General features: G+C 42.2%; 1 protein-coding gene across 2 annotated transcripts in view; it reads left to right on the forward strand.

Annotated features, from left to right (window-relative positions):
* LOC119956802 (fibrillin-1-like) overlaps window positions 1–16,139 on the forward strand; it is a 622,562-nt gene that overhangs the window by 331,346 nt on the left and 275,077 nt on the right. For both annotated transcript variants that reach the window (XM_038784238.1, XM_038784237.1), the window contains exons 17-19: window positions 3,507–3,560; window positions 4,051–4,176; window positions 5,860–5,985. In XM_038784238.1, the coding sequence (XP_038640166.1) occupies window positions 3,507–3,560; window positions 4,051–4,176; window positions 5,860–5,985 (306 nt within the window). The remainder of the gene's footprint in view (window positions 1–3,506; window positions 3,561–4,050; window positions 4,177–5,859; window positions 5,986–16,139) is intronic.

Below are 16,139 nucleotides of genomic sequence, written 5' to 3' on the forward strand. Positions count from 1 at the left end.
GGGAGTTCAGGGGGCGACGTCTTGGCCTTTGCCTCCCTAGTAGCCCGGAGACGGATTTTATTAATGTGGAGGGACTCGAAGCCCTCGAGTGTAGAGACTTGCATTAACGACATGGCTGGGTTTCTCAGCCTCGAGAAAATAAAGTTTGCCGTAAGAGGGTCAGTGCTAGGGTTCGCTCAAAGGTGGCAGCCGTTCGTCGACTATCTCGGGGAAAATTAAAATGTCAGCAGCAGCAGCAATCCATAGTTTTGGGGGGGGGGGGGGGGGGGGGGGGGGGCGGTGAGTGCTTCTTTGGGATGATGTGGGAAGACTGGGTCGCGTGGAGCAATGTCTATTTAATTGTTATCGTATATTCTCTTTTTGCACTATGTTAATGTTCACTCTAGTTTGTTTTGTTATTATTGTTACTACTGTTTTATTGTGAAAAATTCTGCAAAACCTTAATAAAAATACTTTTTAAAAAGAAAACTAAAATACAATTTGAATATAAACTAGTGGGGAACATAAAAGCTGACTGTCAAAGTTTCTATATATATATATAAAGAAAAAAAGATTGATTAAAAACTAATGTAGGCCCCTTACGGGAAATTTGTAACAGGGAACAAAGAAATAGCTGAGGAACTAAATTCGTATTTTGCTTCTGTCTTCACAAATGAAAACGTGACTAATGTACCAGAAGTTCTGAGAAATACAAGTTTTATTGAGGAACTGAAGGAAATTAGTATTAATAAAAAAATGGTTTTGAGGAAATTAATGGCATTGAAGACAGACAAATCTCCAGGGTCTGATAATCATCCCAGAGTACTTAAGGAAGTAGCCCGAGAAATAGATGGTGGTCATTTTCCCAAATTCTTTGGATTCCGGAATGGTTCCTACAGATTGGAGGGTAGCTAATATAACCCCACTATTTAAAAAAAGGGAGGGAAGAGAGAAAACGGGAACGATAGACCAGTGAGCCTAACATCGGTGGTAGGGAAGTTGCTGGGAAGTTGTGTCAAGATGGAGTCAATGGGGCTGGTTTAGCACAGTGGGCTAAACAGCTGGCTTGTAATACAGAACAAGACCAGCAGCGCGGGTTCAATTCCCGTACCGGCCTCCCTGAACAGGTACTGGAATGTGGCGACTATGGGCTTTTCACAGTAACTTCATTGAAGCCTACTTGTGACAATAAGCGATTATATTAAAAAAGAACCATTCACCACCACATTCTGAAGGGCAAATAGGGATGAGCAATAAATGCTGGCTATCCAGTGACACCCACATCCCATAAATTAATTTTTAAAAATCTGGCTCCAAGATAAACTTCCAACCACGTATTTGCAGCAATGCTAAGAGCACCTATTTCCACCTCTATTACATACTCCAGCTGGTCCCCTGCCTCAGCACATCTCTGCTCGTGAAACTCTGATCCATTCTTTATTATCTTGAGACTTGAATATTCCAACTCAGAATTGCTGAAAAAAGAGATATACTATTAAAAAATGTTATCCTGCACTGATCAGGACAGCTACACAAGATAAATCAACAGTAAAGTGAATAATAATTCATACAGCAGAGAACATTTGCATGTATTTTCCATGGCAAAGGCTCTCCCAATCATAGTCCACTTGCCAACCAATCAACACTATCCTCTCATGCAGCATAAATTGTTGTTTCCTTTGCTGTTGGTTTATCCTGTGTAACTATCCTGAAGAATCTTAGGCAAAATACTTTAATATTAAGTCTCCTTCTTCAGCAATACTCGATTGTGTGCCACCAGACAACTATTCTAATCCCTTCCGGCTGATCTCCCACATTTTAACTTCTGTAAATTTGAAGTCATCCCTAGGGCGGCATGGTGGCCCAGTGGTTAGCACTGCTGCCTCACAGCGCTGAGGACCCGGGTTCACCTCCGGCTCAGGGTCACTGTCCGTGAGGAGTTTGCACATTCTCCGTGGGTCTCACCCCCACAACCCAAAGATGTGCAGGTAGCTGGAGTGGCCACGTTAAATTGCCTCTTAATTGGAAAAAAAAGAATTGGGTACTCTAAATTTATTTTAGAAAAAACTGTGTTACCCTGTCCCTTGATTTACACACATTTCTGTCCACTAATCATTACTGTCCTCGGTGACCTACATTGACTGCCAGTCAAGAAATGCCTCGGCTTTAAAATGCTCATACTTGTTTTCAGTTCCTTCATCGCCTCAATCAATCTCTGTAACCAGCCTCATAACTCTCTGATATATCCGTGCTCATATAATTCTGACCTCTTCAGCATCCCTGATTTTATTTACTCCAACTTTAGTGTTGTGCCTTTAGATACCCAAAGCCCTAAGATCTAGAAGTTCCCCCAAACCCCGTTTTCCTCCTTTCAGATAGAGACCATAATCAGATCAACCATGACCTTATCAAAGGGCAGAGCAGGTTAAAGAGGCAGAATGGCCTACTCCTGCTTCTAACTTGTGTGTTTGTGTTAAATCGACCTTTTGACCAAGCTGTTGATCACCTTAATGACACTTCACATGGCGCAGTGTTTTGCTTTATCATGTTCCTGTAAAGCGCCTTGGGATATTGTATATGTTAAAGATGCCATGTAAATACGAATTGTTGTTGTTGGAGGCAAACAATAGATAGATGCATTATGGAGAGTCTAAAGTAAAGAAAAGAATAAGTTGTGCTGATAGGATTAAATCAAGTGGGATGGGAGGAGGTTCACATGCAGCATAAATACTTGTAAAGGATCAATTCTAGGTTTATTCTGTGCATTTCACGTTCTGCATGTGATTTAACATTGAATTAAACATTCTAACTACTCTTCCTCATTCAGATCCTGTGCAGCTCGTTCACGATTTTGTAATCGATTAGTTAAGACAATAAACATTTTTTGTTCGGGCCCTAGATATTCTGTAGAGGGCGCCGCTCTTTATAGATGGTAGGCACTTCCAGTGGAAAAGTCCCGTAAAGTGTCAGTTGGTAGGCTTCCGATGGCAAAATCCAGTTTATTTTATGACCTTTGTTTTCGCTCTTTTGTTTCAAATCTGCTTTACTTGCTATTAATTCTAACCTATATTTTTCCAGGAGGGTATGGTCAAAGACTTGTATTATATCACTTCAATTGTTTGTAATACTTGTAGTAATGCAATGCATTATCAACTTCCTTTGTTGATATCCTTCACTTCCTCAAATATTAGTGAATCCAGCTCAATTTTGTGAATTGAAAAACTTCTCTGTGTCTCAGTTGCAATCGCTAAATGTGAAATGAGTTTGAGAATTTTGACTTATTTTTAGCAACCGATAGATGTGCAACATAGAAATCCCAAGCGATCAGTAAAAATTGGAAGCGCACCCTGTGAAACTAGAGGCCTATGTAGGAAATGGGACGATCACAGGAGATGGAGGGGTGTTTGGAATTTGAAGTTGAGATGTTAGACATATTTGGACTTGTCAATTCAGCTTTGAAGATGATGTAATAGCACTACATATGCCTGTCCAGAAAATATTGTAAGATTTTACTTATTTTCCAACAGCTGAATATCATGCACTGTGCAGCAGTGGGCCTGGTATAACAAGTGATGGGAGAGGTAACTTCAATTAATTAACTCTTACTAAATTAAACGCATGTATTCATTTAAACCATACCTTTATACTCAATGTCATAATGTATTCTATTGTATACTCTGTCATGTTGCAACATATCTTCGATTTAAGATAATGTTGATAAACATTTTGATCTTCACACTTGCAGCTATGATGTGATTCTAACCATCAATGTTACAACATTGCTATGGACTCCAGCCTGGAAACTACTTTTAGAACAGACTCAATGAAAAATGTTAAATTTAAAATCTCTGGAAGATTTGCATTAAACAATTTTTACACTAGAATTTTGAAAGCAACATCTCATTCATGTACAGTTTTCTTAATGTGAATTCTGTTTCTTTTTGGCATATGAAGAATGTTAATTTTTGTATCATGCTGTATTTACTTTATTTTCTCCTGACAGAATTAAGGTTGATTCATTCTTGTAAAACTAGGGGAATTTCTCTAGTGACAAATCCTTTGTTTTCACAGACATCAATGAATGTGCATTGGACCCTGATATTTGTCCTAATGGTGTATGTGAGAACACTCGTGGCAGTTACCGATGTGTTTGCAATTCTGGCTACGAAGTTGACATATCTGGGAAAAAATGTGTTGGTATGTATATAAAAATTGGCACTAGAAATTCAATCAAAGTGACTCAGTCAAAAAGGGCTTGCGGTTATTGATCTTGATTCTTCTACATGGGTGAAACTCCGTGCTTTCAGACAATTTCACTTGCACAACCATAACCCAAAGAGTGATAGAAATATATAGTTTAAAATTTGACATTTAAGCATTAAAGCATTTTTCTTTTATTTATTTCTGAACCTTTAAATTTGTGGTCTCTGGTTTCAAAGTGATATGATGGGTTTAATGTGTGGGTGAAGACAGTTAGCATGCTGTATGCATTTCTTTAAGCTTGTTTGCTGCTTATTATCAATGCACACTGTTGGCTAACATCAGTGCAAAATGGAGAACCAAATATGCAGGTATTTCCCTATCAGTACATAGCCCTTCAATCAGCAAGTCCTCTGATGTGCCTCCTCTTGACAACACACACAAGCTGTGTCCTTCACAGTCCCAGGTTAAAACTTCTGAGGAATTTGGAGGAAGTTTGGCTCCCAGAAGTGGTGTGAAGGCCCACCAGAGTGAGGACATGCTTTGGCTTCAATGCAAGCTCTCTTCTGTAAACAAATAGCTCCACTGCCTTGGGGATACCTTGGGAGAGTTGGAGGCTAAGAGAGTAACCCCTGACAAAAAATCTGGAGCCCAAAGACGGACTGTTGTTTAAACATGTCATCTTTTGGCAAGTCTTGTGCCAAATGTAGTCCTCTGAATTATCAGAAAGCTTGCGCATTTACCTTATTATTACAAACTTAATGCTCTTATATTAATTTTGCTATTACAGTATTAATGTTCACAAAATTCTCGCTACTCCAACCCCTCTCCCCTTTCAAATCCTTGAAGTTCGAGGTTCAGGTGGTCTGTAGGCCTTTTAACCTTTCCACATCTTGTTTGCCGATCTGTCATGAGAGTGGTAGACTCTATGGTTCTTGTTGTTGGCTTGGAAGTTGAACTGACATTTGGATCTGGTTTTATCCATTTCTTCCATTGCTTGATGGACCCAGTCGGGGAAGTCGAGAATGGGATCCTGATGTTTAAGAAGCCTGGACTTGTACCCTGGAGAGGATACTCCAGTCTTGTTGCAAAGCATTGACACAATGTGGGAAACAGCAGTTATAAGTAACTTGATTTCTGTAGAAAACAAATGTTATGGGCTGTTTCCAGCAAAGTGAGGAATCAACATGTCCACTAGACCTTGGGTCCTAGATTACTACTACAGTAACAAACCCACTAACTACATACATTTATACAGTAGAGGGCTACAGGTATGGAGCTGACTCCACCCTAAGGAATTACACATCTCTGTCCATTGCTAGACTGATGGCTCTGGGTCACATGCCTCTTTACATCACTGTGTTGATGGTACTGTACTCAGTCCCACACTGAACCTGTATTTACCAGATCCTACTGCTACACCACCTAAATTCACATAGTTAGGAAATGCTTACCCTCTATCCAATGTCTATTTGGAGTAGTGAGACTGAGATTGGAAGCAAACTCATGTAGCTCTTTGTAGAGGCCATTATTTAATGCTATAAGAAGGCATCATCCCAAAGGTTGGTTCTCCTGCTTTAAGATCCATTTACTTTCAAAGTATATGAAAGATAATCTCTTGCTAATTTTTCAATAATAAAATTGTACTTTTGTTTATTCTTTTGGTTAACTTTTTTTCAGATATCGATGAGTGTTTCATTAATAGGCTGTTGTGCGACAATGGTCTCTGCAGAAACACACCTGGGAGTTTTACATGTTCCTGTCCAAAGGGATATGTATTTAGACCTGAATCTGAAACATGTGAAGGTAAAATCCATTGTTTTAACAAGTGTCCTTGTAACAACTTTTTAACTTCCTTAATTTCATATCCGATTTGCAGTAAACACCTCATTGTATCTGTAATACAGGGTAAATACTGGATGAATCCAACAGTTATATCTACCATGGAACTGATTTTTTGCACTAGTTTAGCATTTACGGTCAGAGAGATCTAGGTGTACAGGTCCACAGGTCACTGAAAGGGGCAGCACAGGTGGAGAAGGTAGTCAAAAAGGCATATGGCATGCTTGCCTTCATTGGCCGGGGCAGTGAGTATAAAAAGTGGCAAGTCATGTTGCAGCTGTATAGAACCACACTTGGAGTATAGTGTGTGTGGTAGTCACCACTGATGTATATATTGTACATAGAGGATGTCGATGTAGGTGCTTTATGGTAAGGCCCTGTACTACAGGTACAGGGGTAGTTCCCTGCCAGCTGGCTCCGCCCAGTAGGCGGAGTATAAATATGTGTGCTCCCTGTACAGCAGCCATTTTGCCAGCTGCTGTAGGAGGCCACACATCTTCGTGTAATAAAGCCTCGATTGCATCCAACTCTCGTCTTTGTGTAATTGATCGTGCATCAGTGTTCAATTCTGGTCGCCACACTACCAGAAGGATGTGGAAGCTTTAGAGAGGGTGCAGACGAGATTTACCAGGATGTTGCCTGGTATGGAGGACATTAGCTATGAGGAGAGGTTGAATAAACTCGGTTTGTTCTCACTGGAATGATGGAGGTTGAGGGGTAACCTGATAGAGGTTTACAAAATTATGAGGGGCATAGACAGAGTGGATAGTCAGAGGCTTTTTCCCAGGGTAAAGGGGTCAATTACTGGGGGGCGTAGGTTTAAGGTGCGAGGGGCAAGGTTTAGAGGAGATGTACCAGGCAAGTTTTTTTACATAGAGGGTAGTGGGTGCCTGGAACTCGCTGCCGGAGGAGGTGGTGGAAGCAGGGACGATAGTGACGTTTAAGTGGCATCTTGACAAATGCATGAATAGGATGGGAATAGAGGGATACGGACCCCGGAAGTGCAGAAGATTTTAGTTTTGACGGGCAGCATGGTCGGCACAGGCTTGGAGGGCCGAAGGGCCTGTTCCTCTGCTGTACTTTTCTTTGTTCTTTAGAGTTATTAATGTGCAAGCTCTCGTGGTTTCATGGTCACTATTACTTTACTTTAAACTCTGGACTAATTCCCCAGCTGCTGTTATGTGATTTGAACCCATGTGGCTGGATTAAGCATCTGGATTATTAATGTACACTAGGGGCTGGTTTAGCTCACTCGGCTAAATCGCTGGCTTTTAAAGCAGACCAGCAGCACAGTTAGATTCCCATACCAGCCTCCCTGGACAGGCGGCGGAATGTGGCAACTAGGGGCTTTTCACAGTAACTTCATTGAAGCCTACTCGTGACAATAAGCGATTTTCATTTTTCATTTCACTATGTTACCATCCTGTTTTGGACAAGTTCAAATAGAATTGAGCTAATCGCATCAAATTTTCTGTACACTCATTTGTATATCTTCAAGTACAAGTATGAACATATCACGGTGGCGCAGTGGTTAGCACTGCTGCCTCACGGCGCCAGGACCTGGGTTAAATCCCAGCCTCGGGTCACTGTCCGTGTGGAGTTTGCACATTGTTCCCCGGGTCTGCGTGGGTCTCAACACCACAACCCAAAGATGTCCAGGGTAGATGGATTGGCCACGCTAAATTGCCTCTAAATAGGAAAAATTTTAAAAAGCAAATATTTCGACCCATTTAATGGATATGTCGCAGCTGAAGAGCTAAGAAATTATACACAGAAAGGAAAGGAAACCATGGTGCCATCACAAGTTTACAGGCAAATGATGGTGCACCCCGCAACTAACACCTTGCCTGATAGCAGATGGTACTGCGTGAAGTAGTTTCAGGGATAGTAGACCTCCAAGGAAAACTATAACACGAACCCCATAACTCAGTGTTGCAAATGGCTTATAAGGTGATGAATGCAGCTGATCATTAATTTCACCTAAGATAGGAGCGCATGGGTCGTAACCTATGACACTAGTGGCACATGAGATGTTTTCACAGTCTGAGCAGCCAGAGCCGCAGATTTGACCGTTTCTTAAAAAATCAAAACAGGAGATTCTGATTTATTTCAGTTTTACTGAGTTGCTGCGCTGCTCCTTCCGACCTTCGGGCAACAGTGTGGCTCTGATTTTTTTTAAGCCAACCAGAAAGCCAAAGTTGCCTGAACATTAAGAGCAACAGGTAGGAGCTGTCAGATGAGCTCTTGGCTGAAAAATGGTAGATGAAATCCCTGCAATTTTAGAACCAATTGATTGTTTTGTGTGTAGCTTGGTGGGTAGGAGGTTGGAGGGGGAGTTGGGGAGGTGGGAGGGGGTATTGAGGGAAGGTTGGGGGAGGTTGGAGGGGTGGTTATATATTATAATGATATAGAGAGATCTTATAACTGTTAAAATATATTACTGACAACGTGAAACCATAAACTAGAGTGAATAAATGAAGATTTGGCACGCCGCTTCTAAAAGGTTGCAGACCTTTTACCTCTGTGCTAGTTTTTTGCTCGAGGTAAATTGATTCATATTTCTATCTGCCTCTATGAGGACGTAATAAGCAGAATAAATAAAGGCGAACCAGTGGATGTGGTGTATTTGGATTTTCAGAAAGCTTTTGATAAAGTCGCACACGAGGTTAGTGTGCAAAATTAAAGTGCATGAGATTGGCGTTAATATATTGACATGGATGAAGAATTGGGTAGCAGACAATAAAGAGGGTTTGAATAAATGGATCTTTTTCAAAGTGACAAGTGGTGACTAGTGGGGTCTTGAAGGGATCAGTGCTTGGGCCTCAGCTATTCACAATATATATCAATAATTTCAAAGAGCCCAGCGAATCACACCCACATGTTCTGGGTGTGTCCGGCGTTGGAGAGTTTCTGGAAGGGGGTGGCGGGGATCTTGTCTAAGGTGGTCGGCCCCAGAGTGGAACCGGGCTGGGGGCTCGCTATTTTTGGGGTAGCATTGGAGCCGGGAGTGCAGAGGCAAGAGAGGCCGGTATTCTGGCCTTTGCGTCCCTAGTAGCCTGGCGCAGGATTCTTTTACAGTGGAGGGACGCGAAGCCCCCGAGCCCGGAATCCTGGATCAACGACATGGCCGGGTTAATTAAACTGGAGAGGGTCGAGTTTGCCCTGAGGGTGTCGGTGCAAGGGTTCTTCTGGCGGTGGTGGCCTTTTCTTGATTTCCTAGTGGAGCATTAGAGGGTGGTCAACTTCAGCAGCAACCCGGGGGGGGGGGGGGGGGTGCTGAGGGTTTGTTACGGGGGTTTGTTCTCATGGTTTTATGCTTATTTCTTTTTCTTGTTGTTAATTTATTGTTTTTATATTGGAGGGGAGGGATTACTGTTTTTCTTTGTTGTGATAAAATTTGTTGTTGAAAAATTTGAATAAAAATTATTTTTTGTTAAAAATCAATGATTTCCAAGAAGGAACCGAATGTAATATTTCCAAATTTGTTGATGACACAAAACTTTGTGGTAATGTGAGTGGGTGAGGAGGACCTTAAGAGGCTTCAAGATGATGTCAACAAGTTGAATGAGTGAGTAAATACAGGCCAGATGCAATATAACGTGGATAAATGTGAAATTATCCACTTTGGAAAGAGAAACAGAATGGCAGAGTAATATTGGGAAATGCTATTGTACAAAGGGACTTGGGTGTCCTTGTACACCTCTCTGAAAGCAAGCATTATGGGCAGCGAGTAGTTAGGAAGGCAAATGGTATGTTGGCCTTCATTACAAGAGAATTTGTGTGCAGGAGCAAGTATGTCTTACTGCAGTTCTGTAGGGCCTTGATGAGACCACACCTTGAGTTTTGGTCTCCTTGTCTAAGAAAGGATATATTTGCATAGAATTAGTGCAGCAAAGGTCCACCAAACTGATTCCTGGGATGTCAAGATTGTATATGAGGGGAGATTGGGTCAACCTAGCCTGTATTCACTGAAGTCTAGAAGAATGAGAAGGGTCTCATTGAAACATAAAACTCTGACAGGGCTGGACTGACTGGATGCATAAATGTTGTTTGCTCTGGTAGGGGGAGTCACAATCTCAGGATATGGGGTAGGCCATTTAGGACTGAGGTGAGGAGAAAATTCTTCATCAGAGGGTGGTAAACCTGTAGAAATCTTTACCTCAGAAGGCTGTTCTGTGGAGGCCAAGTCACTGAATATATTTAATGAGGAAATAGGTTTTTGTACTCTGAAGTGAATCAAGGGAAATCGGGAGAGCACGGGAGTATGGCATTGAGATAGAGAATCAGCCATCATCATATTGAATGACAAAGTAGGTTCAAAGGGCTGAATGGCCTATTCCTATTTTCTATGTCCTCTGAAGTGAAGCAATATAGTTTCTGCTATTACGGACTCTGGTACTGTCATATGTTTGAGAAAGGATAGTTTAAGTCAATGCCAAGTCAAGAACTGATTATAAAAGTGACAAAATAAAACTGGAAATCAGACCGCCTAAAGTTAGGAAGAGGAGTAGGGCATTTAAATCCTTGGGAACTCTTCTACCATTCAAGGTTGAGATCTATACGTCAACTCCATTTACTTTGGGCTGCTCTATATCACTTGCCTAGCAAAATATATCCATTTTGGGTTTGAAAAATTGAACTAGCATTCATAACCTTTCTGGGGTTAGAGTTTGAGATATCTCCTACCCCATGTTGGATTGGATTTGTTTATTGTCAAGTGTACCGAGGTACAGTGAAAAGTATTTTTCTGCAAGCAGCTCAACAGATCATTCAGTACATGGGAAGAAATGGGAATTAAACAAAATTCAAGAAAATACATAATAGGGCAACACAAGATATACAATGTAACTACATAAGCATTGGCATCGGATGAAGCATACAGGGTGTAGTGTTAATGAGGTCAGTCAATAAGAGGGTCATTTAGGAGTCTGGTGACAGTGGGGAAGAAGCTGTTTTTGAGTCTGTTTGTGCGTGTTCTCAGACTTCTGTATCTCCTGCCCGATGGAAGAAGTTGGAAAAGTGAGTAAGCCGGGTGGGAGAGATCCTTGATTATGCTGCCCGCTTTCCCCAGGCAGCGGGAGGTGTAGATGGAGTCCATGGATGGGAGGCAGGTTCATGTGGGTGTGATTCGTGTGATGGACTGGGCGGTATTCACAACTCTCTGAAGTTCCTTGCGGTCCTGGGCCGAGCAGTTGCCATACCAGGCTGTGATGCAGCCCGATAGAATGCTTTCTATAGTGCATCTGTAAAAGTTGGTACGGGTTAATGTGGACATGCCGAATTTCCTTAGTTTCCTGAGGAAGTATAGGCACTGTAGTGCTTTCTTGGTGATAGCTTAGACGTGAGTGGACCAGGGCAGATTGTGAACAAAGTGTTTATGATTTCACTCCTAAATGTCTAGCTTTAATTGTATGATTTTGCCCCAGGCAGTAGAACTAGTTTCTCTGTAACTTACACTATTAAAATCCCTTTAAAATTTATAATAACTTGATTTGATTGCCGCTAAATCTTCTAATCTCAAGTGAATACAATCCAAGTGTTGGAACCTATTGTCTCACAGGTCTGGTTACCTGTGTTTCAGATACACATAGGGGGCGAAATTCTCCGACCCCACGCAAGGTCGGAGAATCGCCCGGGGCCGCCGGAAATCCCACCCCCACCGTGGCAGAAATTCTCCGCCACCCGGCAATTGGCGGGGGACGGGAACCGCACCACGTCGAGCGGCGAGCCCCCTGCGGCGATTCTCTGGCCCGCGATGGGCCGAAGTCGCGCCGCTGGGAGACCTCTCCCACCGCCGAGGTTTGAACCATCTCTGGTGGCGGCGGGATCGGCGGCGCGAGTGGGCCCCCGGGGTCCTGGGGGGGGCGCGGGGCAATCAGACCCCGGGGGGGCGCCTCCATGGTGGCCAGGCCCGCGATCGGGGTCCACCGATCGCTGAGCGGGCCAGTGCCGTGGGGGCACTCTTTCTCTTGCGCCGCCGCCACGGGCTCAGCCATGGCGGAGGCAGAAGAGAATCCCCCAGCGCGCATGCGCCGGTGGTGACGTGATGTCACCACTGGCGCATGCGCGAACCGGCGAAGGCCTTTCGGCCGGCGGCCGGCCTGAAAGGCCGCTGGTGCCGGTTTTCGCGCCAGTCGACGTGGTGCCAACCGCTCCGGCGCGGGCCTAGCCCCCAAATTCTCCGCACCTTTGGGGAGGCCCGACGCCGGAGTGGCTGGCGCCACTCCCCTACGCCGGGACCCCCCGCCCCGCCGGGTAGGGGTGAATGCCGCCCAGGGTCTGTATCTGTCTTGGGTTGGCCATAATTCCCATGGTCCTTTGCAGGTGGCCATCTTAGATGGCTACAGGACAAAACTCCAGGGTCTGATGTACTTCATCCCAGAGTACTTAAGGAAGTGGCCCTAGAAATAGTAAATCCATTGGTGGTCCTACAGATTGGAGGATAACTAATATAACCCTGCTATTCAAAAAGGGCGACAAGAGAGAAAACAGGGAATTATCAATGAGTGAGCCTAGCGTTGGTAGTAGGGAAGTTGCTAGAGTCCATTATCAAGGATTTCGTAGCACAGCATTTGGAAAGCAGTGGTGTAATCAGACAAAAGTCAGCATGGATTTAAGAAAAGAAAATCATGCTTGACAAATCTACTAGAATTCTTTGAAGATGTAACTAGTAGAGTTGACCAGGGAGAACGGGTGGATGTGGTTTATTTAGACTCTCTGAAGGCTTTTGACAAGGTCTCACATAGCAGATTAATATGTAAAATTAAAGCGCATGGGATTACGGGTAGTGTCTTGAGATGGATAGAAAGCTGGTTAGCAGATGGGAAGTAAAAAGTTGGAATAAATTGGTCTTTTTCTGATTGACAGGCTGTGACTAATGGGATATAGCAGGGATTTGTGCTAGAATCCCAACTGTTCACTTTATATATTAATGATTTGGACAATGAGACTAAATGTGTTATCTCCAAATCTGCAGATGATACAAAGTTGGGTGGGAGAGTGAGTTGTGAGGAGGATGCAGAAATGAGTGGGAGGGCACATGTATGGCAGGTGCAGTATAATGTAGATAAATGTGAGGTTATCCACTTCGATCGCAAAAAGAGGAAGACATTATTATTTGAATGTGTGTAAATTGAGAGAGAGGTGGATACTCAAGCGAGACCTTGGTATCCTTGTGCATCAGTCACTGAAAGTAAGCATGCAGGTAAAGCTGGCTATAAAGAAGGCAAGTGGTACGTTGGCCTCGGTAGCGAGAGGATTAGAGTATAGAAATAGAGATGTTTTACTGCAATTATATAGGGAATTGGTGAGGCTACACCTGGAGTATTGTGTGCAGTTTTGGTCTCCTTATCTGAAAATGGGTGTTCTTGCTTTGGAGGGAGTGCAGCGAAGGTTTACCAGACTGATTCCTGGGATGGCGGAACTGTCATTTGAGGAGAGACTAAGCCAGCTAGGATTATATTCATTGGAGTTTAAAAGGGTTAGAGGGGATCTCATAGAAACTTACAAAATTTTAACAGGATTAAACAGTTTAGATTCAGAAAAAATGTTCACGATTGTGGGGAAGTCCAGAAGTATGGGTCATAACTTGAGGATAAGGGGTAAACCTTTTAGGACTGAGATATGGAAAAAATTCTTCACTTAGAGAGTGGTGAATATGTGGAATTCGCTACCACAGAATTCAGTTGAGGCCTAAACATTGTATAATTTCAAGAAGGAATTTGACATAGCTCTTGGGGCGAAAGGGATCAAGGGATATGGGGGGGGTGGGGGGAGAAGTCGGGATCAGAGTATTGAACTTGATGATCAACCATGATCATAATGAATGGCGAAGCAGGCTCAAAGGACCGAATGGCGGCCTCCTGCTTCTACTTTCCATGTTTCTATGTTAACATGGGAAGGTTCAGCTATCATCAAGCAGGATATGGAATTAATCACATTGACATATTCCCACAGACAGCAAACCAGGAAGTAAGTGCACTGAATTTTAATTAAAATTTAAGTGGAATAAATGATTGAAGCATACACATGTTATTAACATGGAAGCTGAAGCATAATTTTGCTTTTTTGTGAAGCTGAATAAATTTTTTTTGAAATGTTCTATCATAAATGGATAGATCTGACATTCCACAAATATTTTTTTTTCAGGGCCAGTGAGGCTGTCAGCATTAATTATAATTTAATTTGCCTTTTTAAAAAAAAAGTTGTTCATTCAACGATAGCTTTTTGATCAGTTGTTACAACAAGGAGATTAAGAGTGTAAAAATGAAAGTTCTCACCAGTTAAACAATTTTACTTCATTGAGTCATTGAAAGAGGGAGAGGGATAGGTATGGTTTAACAGTGAAGCGTAGAATCTCTGACTGCAGCTTCTGAATTTCCACCTTTAATTGTGCCCAAGGGGACTCCAGGAGTTGCTGTCTGTTTCAAAGTGTGATGACAGTGAATAATGATGGTTTCGCCTCCATTCCTACTCCAGATCCAGGCCCATATTTTCAAAGTATACTTTCTGAATCTGTCCCTTTGTAACTTCCTGCACCCATGTACACAACATACCATGCTCCTAACTTGTGTATGCTGCAAGCGTGAATAAATAAAATGCTTTTCTTTCACCAATTTATTCGCATACATGGTGAAAATCTAATAGTGGAGTACAGATCCCTGTAGAATACCATTTTTGACATCCCACCAAGGAATATTCATTTTCTTCCTGATATTACCTATATCCCAATCAATTAACAACCCATTTTCCAAGGTTACTTCCAATTCTGTGCACTTTCAGTTTTCCTAATAATCTCTTAAATGGATCATTCATAGACCTGTCCTGTCATTAATGAAATGATACCCTCAAAAAATCAACTAGAGGCACTTCTATTTCAATACCAAGTAGTTGAGAAATGAATTTTTAAAAATGGGCCGAATTTTCCAAATTTTAGATAAAGGGGTGGCTTGTAGCCAAAGCAAATTGGAGACTGCACTTGCCACAATGTAACACTGGCAGAATCCACCTTACCAGCAACTTGAGGCGCTCCATTACAAAAAATTGAAAATACAGCACACAAAAACTTATTTCTCCCCCCCCCCCCCAAATGAAACACCCCCCATGCAGCAACACCCTCCAACCCACACGAGAGATGCACTCAGCTGAACTCCTCTGGTGGTTTCGCCAGGTACACACTGGAAGACCTGTCAGGATTAGGGCATAGAGGCTTGATAATTCAATTCCAATGTCGGAATTCCCATTACAACATTGGTTGGGTGGGGGGCATACAATCACAATGGAAAATCTTGCTGTGTAAATCAGGTTTTGGACCTTTCGTGATGTTTTGCACCTCCTTCACCATTCATGCCTGCTGCAAACCGGTGCGCAAAATCCCAGCCAATGTGTAGAATTACTATTACCAGCATTCTGAAAAGTTTTAAGGAAGCCTGCAATTTTGACCTCGACAGATTTTTGAAATAAATATCCGTGGAGAATTTTAAAGATGTTTTACTAGATTATGAAAAAATTGCTTTGTAGCATTTTTGTCTGCTGTGGTAGAATGTGCTTATGAACTGTTTTTCTTCTAGGCCACAATATTACAAAATAATTCAAATGCTTTATTTTATTTTGCTCTAGCTAATGTGTAGGCATGCAACTCATTTCCGGATCCCAGAGAAGCATCCAGAGCACATACTTGAACCTTGCATCCTCTATTTCTTCCATATTTTCTCTCCAATTAGAATTAATAGAAAAAGACACCAATGTTTATCCCAGAGATCCTTTATGGTAAAGAAACACAATCTTTACAAAAGAGTTGCCAAATTTGATCTTTTTGTTTCCAAGTCATAATGTATGAGGTATCTTATTGAACTGCATTGCAAAAATATATCACTTTGTGAATAATTTTAATAAGATAGCTATGTCATGCATCTTTTTTCTCTCCTCACTGGTGAAAATGCAGTGACTTTCTAAAATAAGTAAACGTTCTACCACTTAAATTCTGTGCTCGGTGTAAAAATTGAGAATTGGAACTTTCTTATAGAAAATCAGAATAAAAATAAATAACTACGTATGGAAAAAGAGGTCAAGAAGCATTTTGCCCCCTCAGCACCACTGGAAGGGATCAAAGCAAAGTG

This window comes from Scyliorhinus canicula, chromosome 24 (assembly GCF_902713615.1).
Source record: "Scyliorhinus canicula chromosome 24, sScyCan1.1, whole genome shotgun sequence".
NCBI classification, from domain to species: Eukaryota; Metazoa; Chordata; class Chondrichthyes; order Carcharhiniformes; family Scyliorhinidae; genus Scyliorhinus; species Scyliorhinus canicula.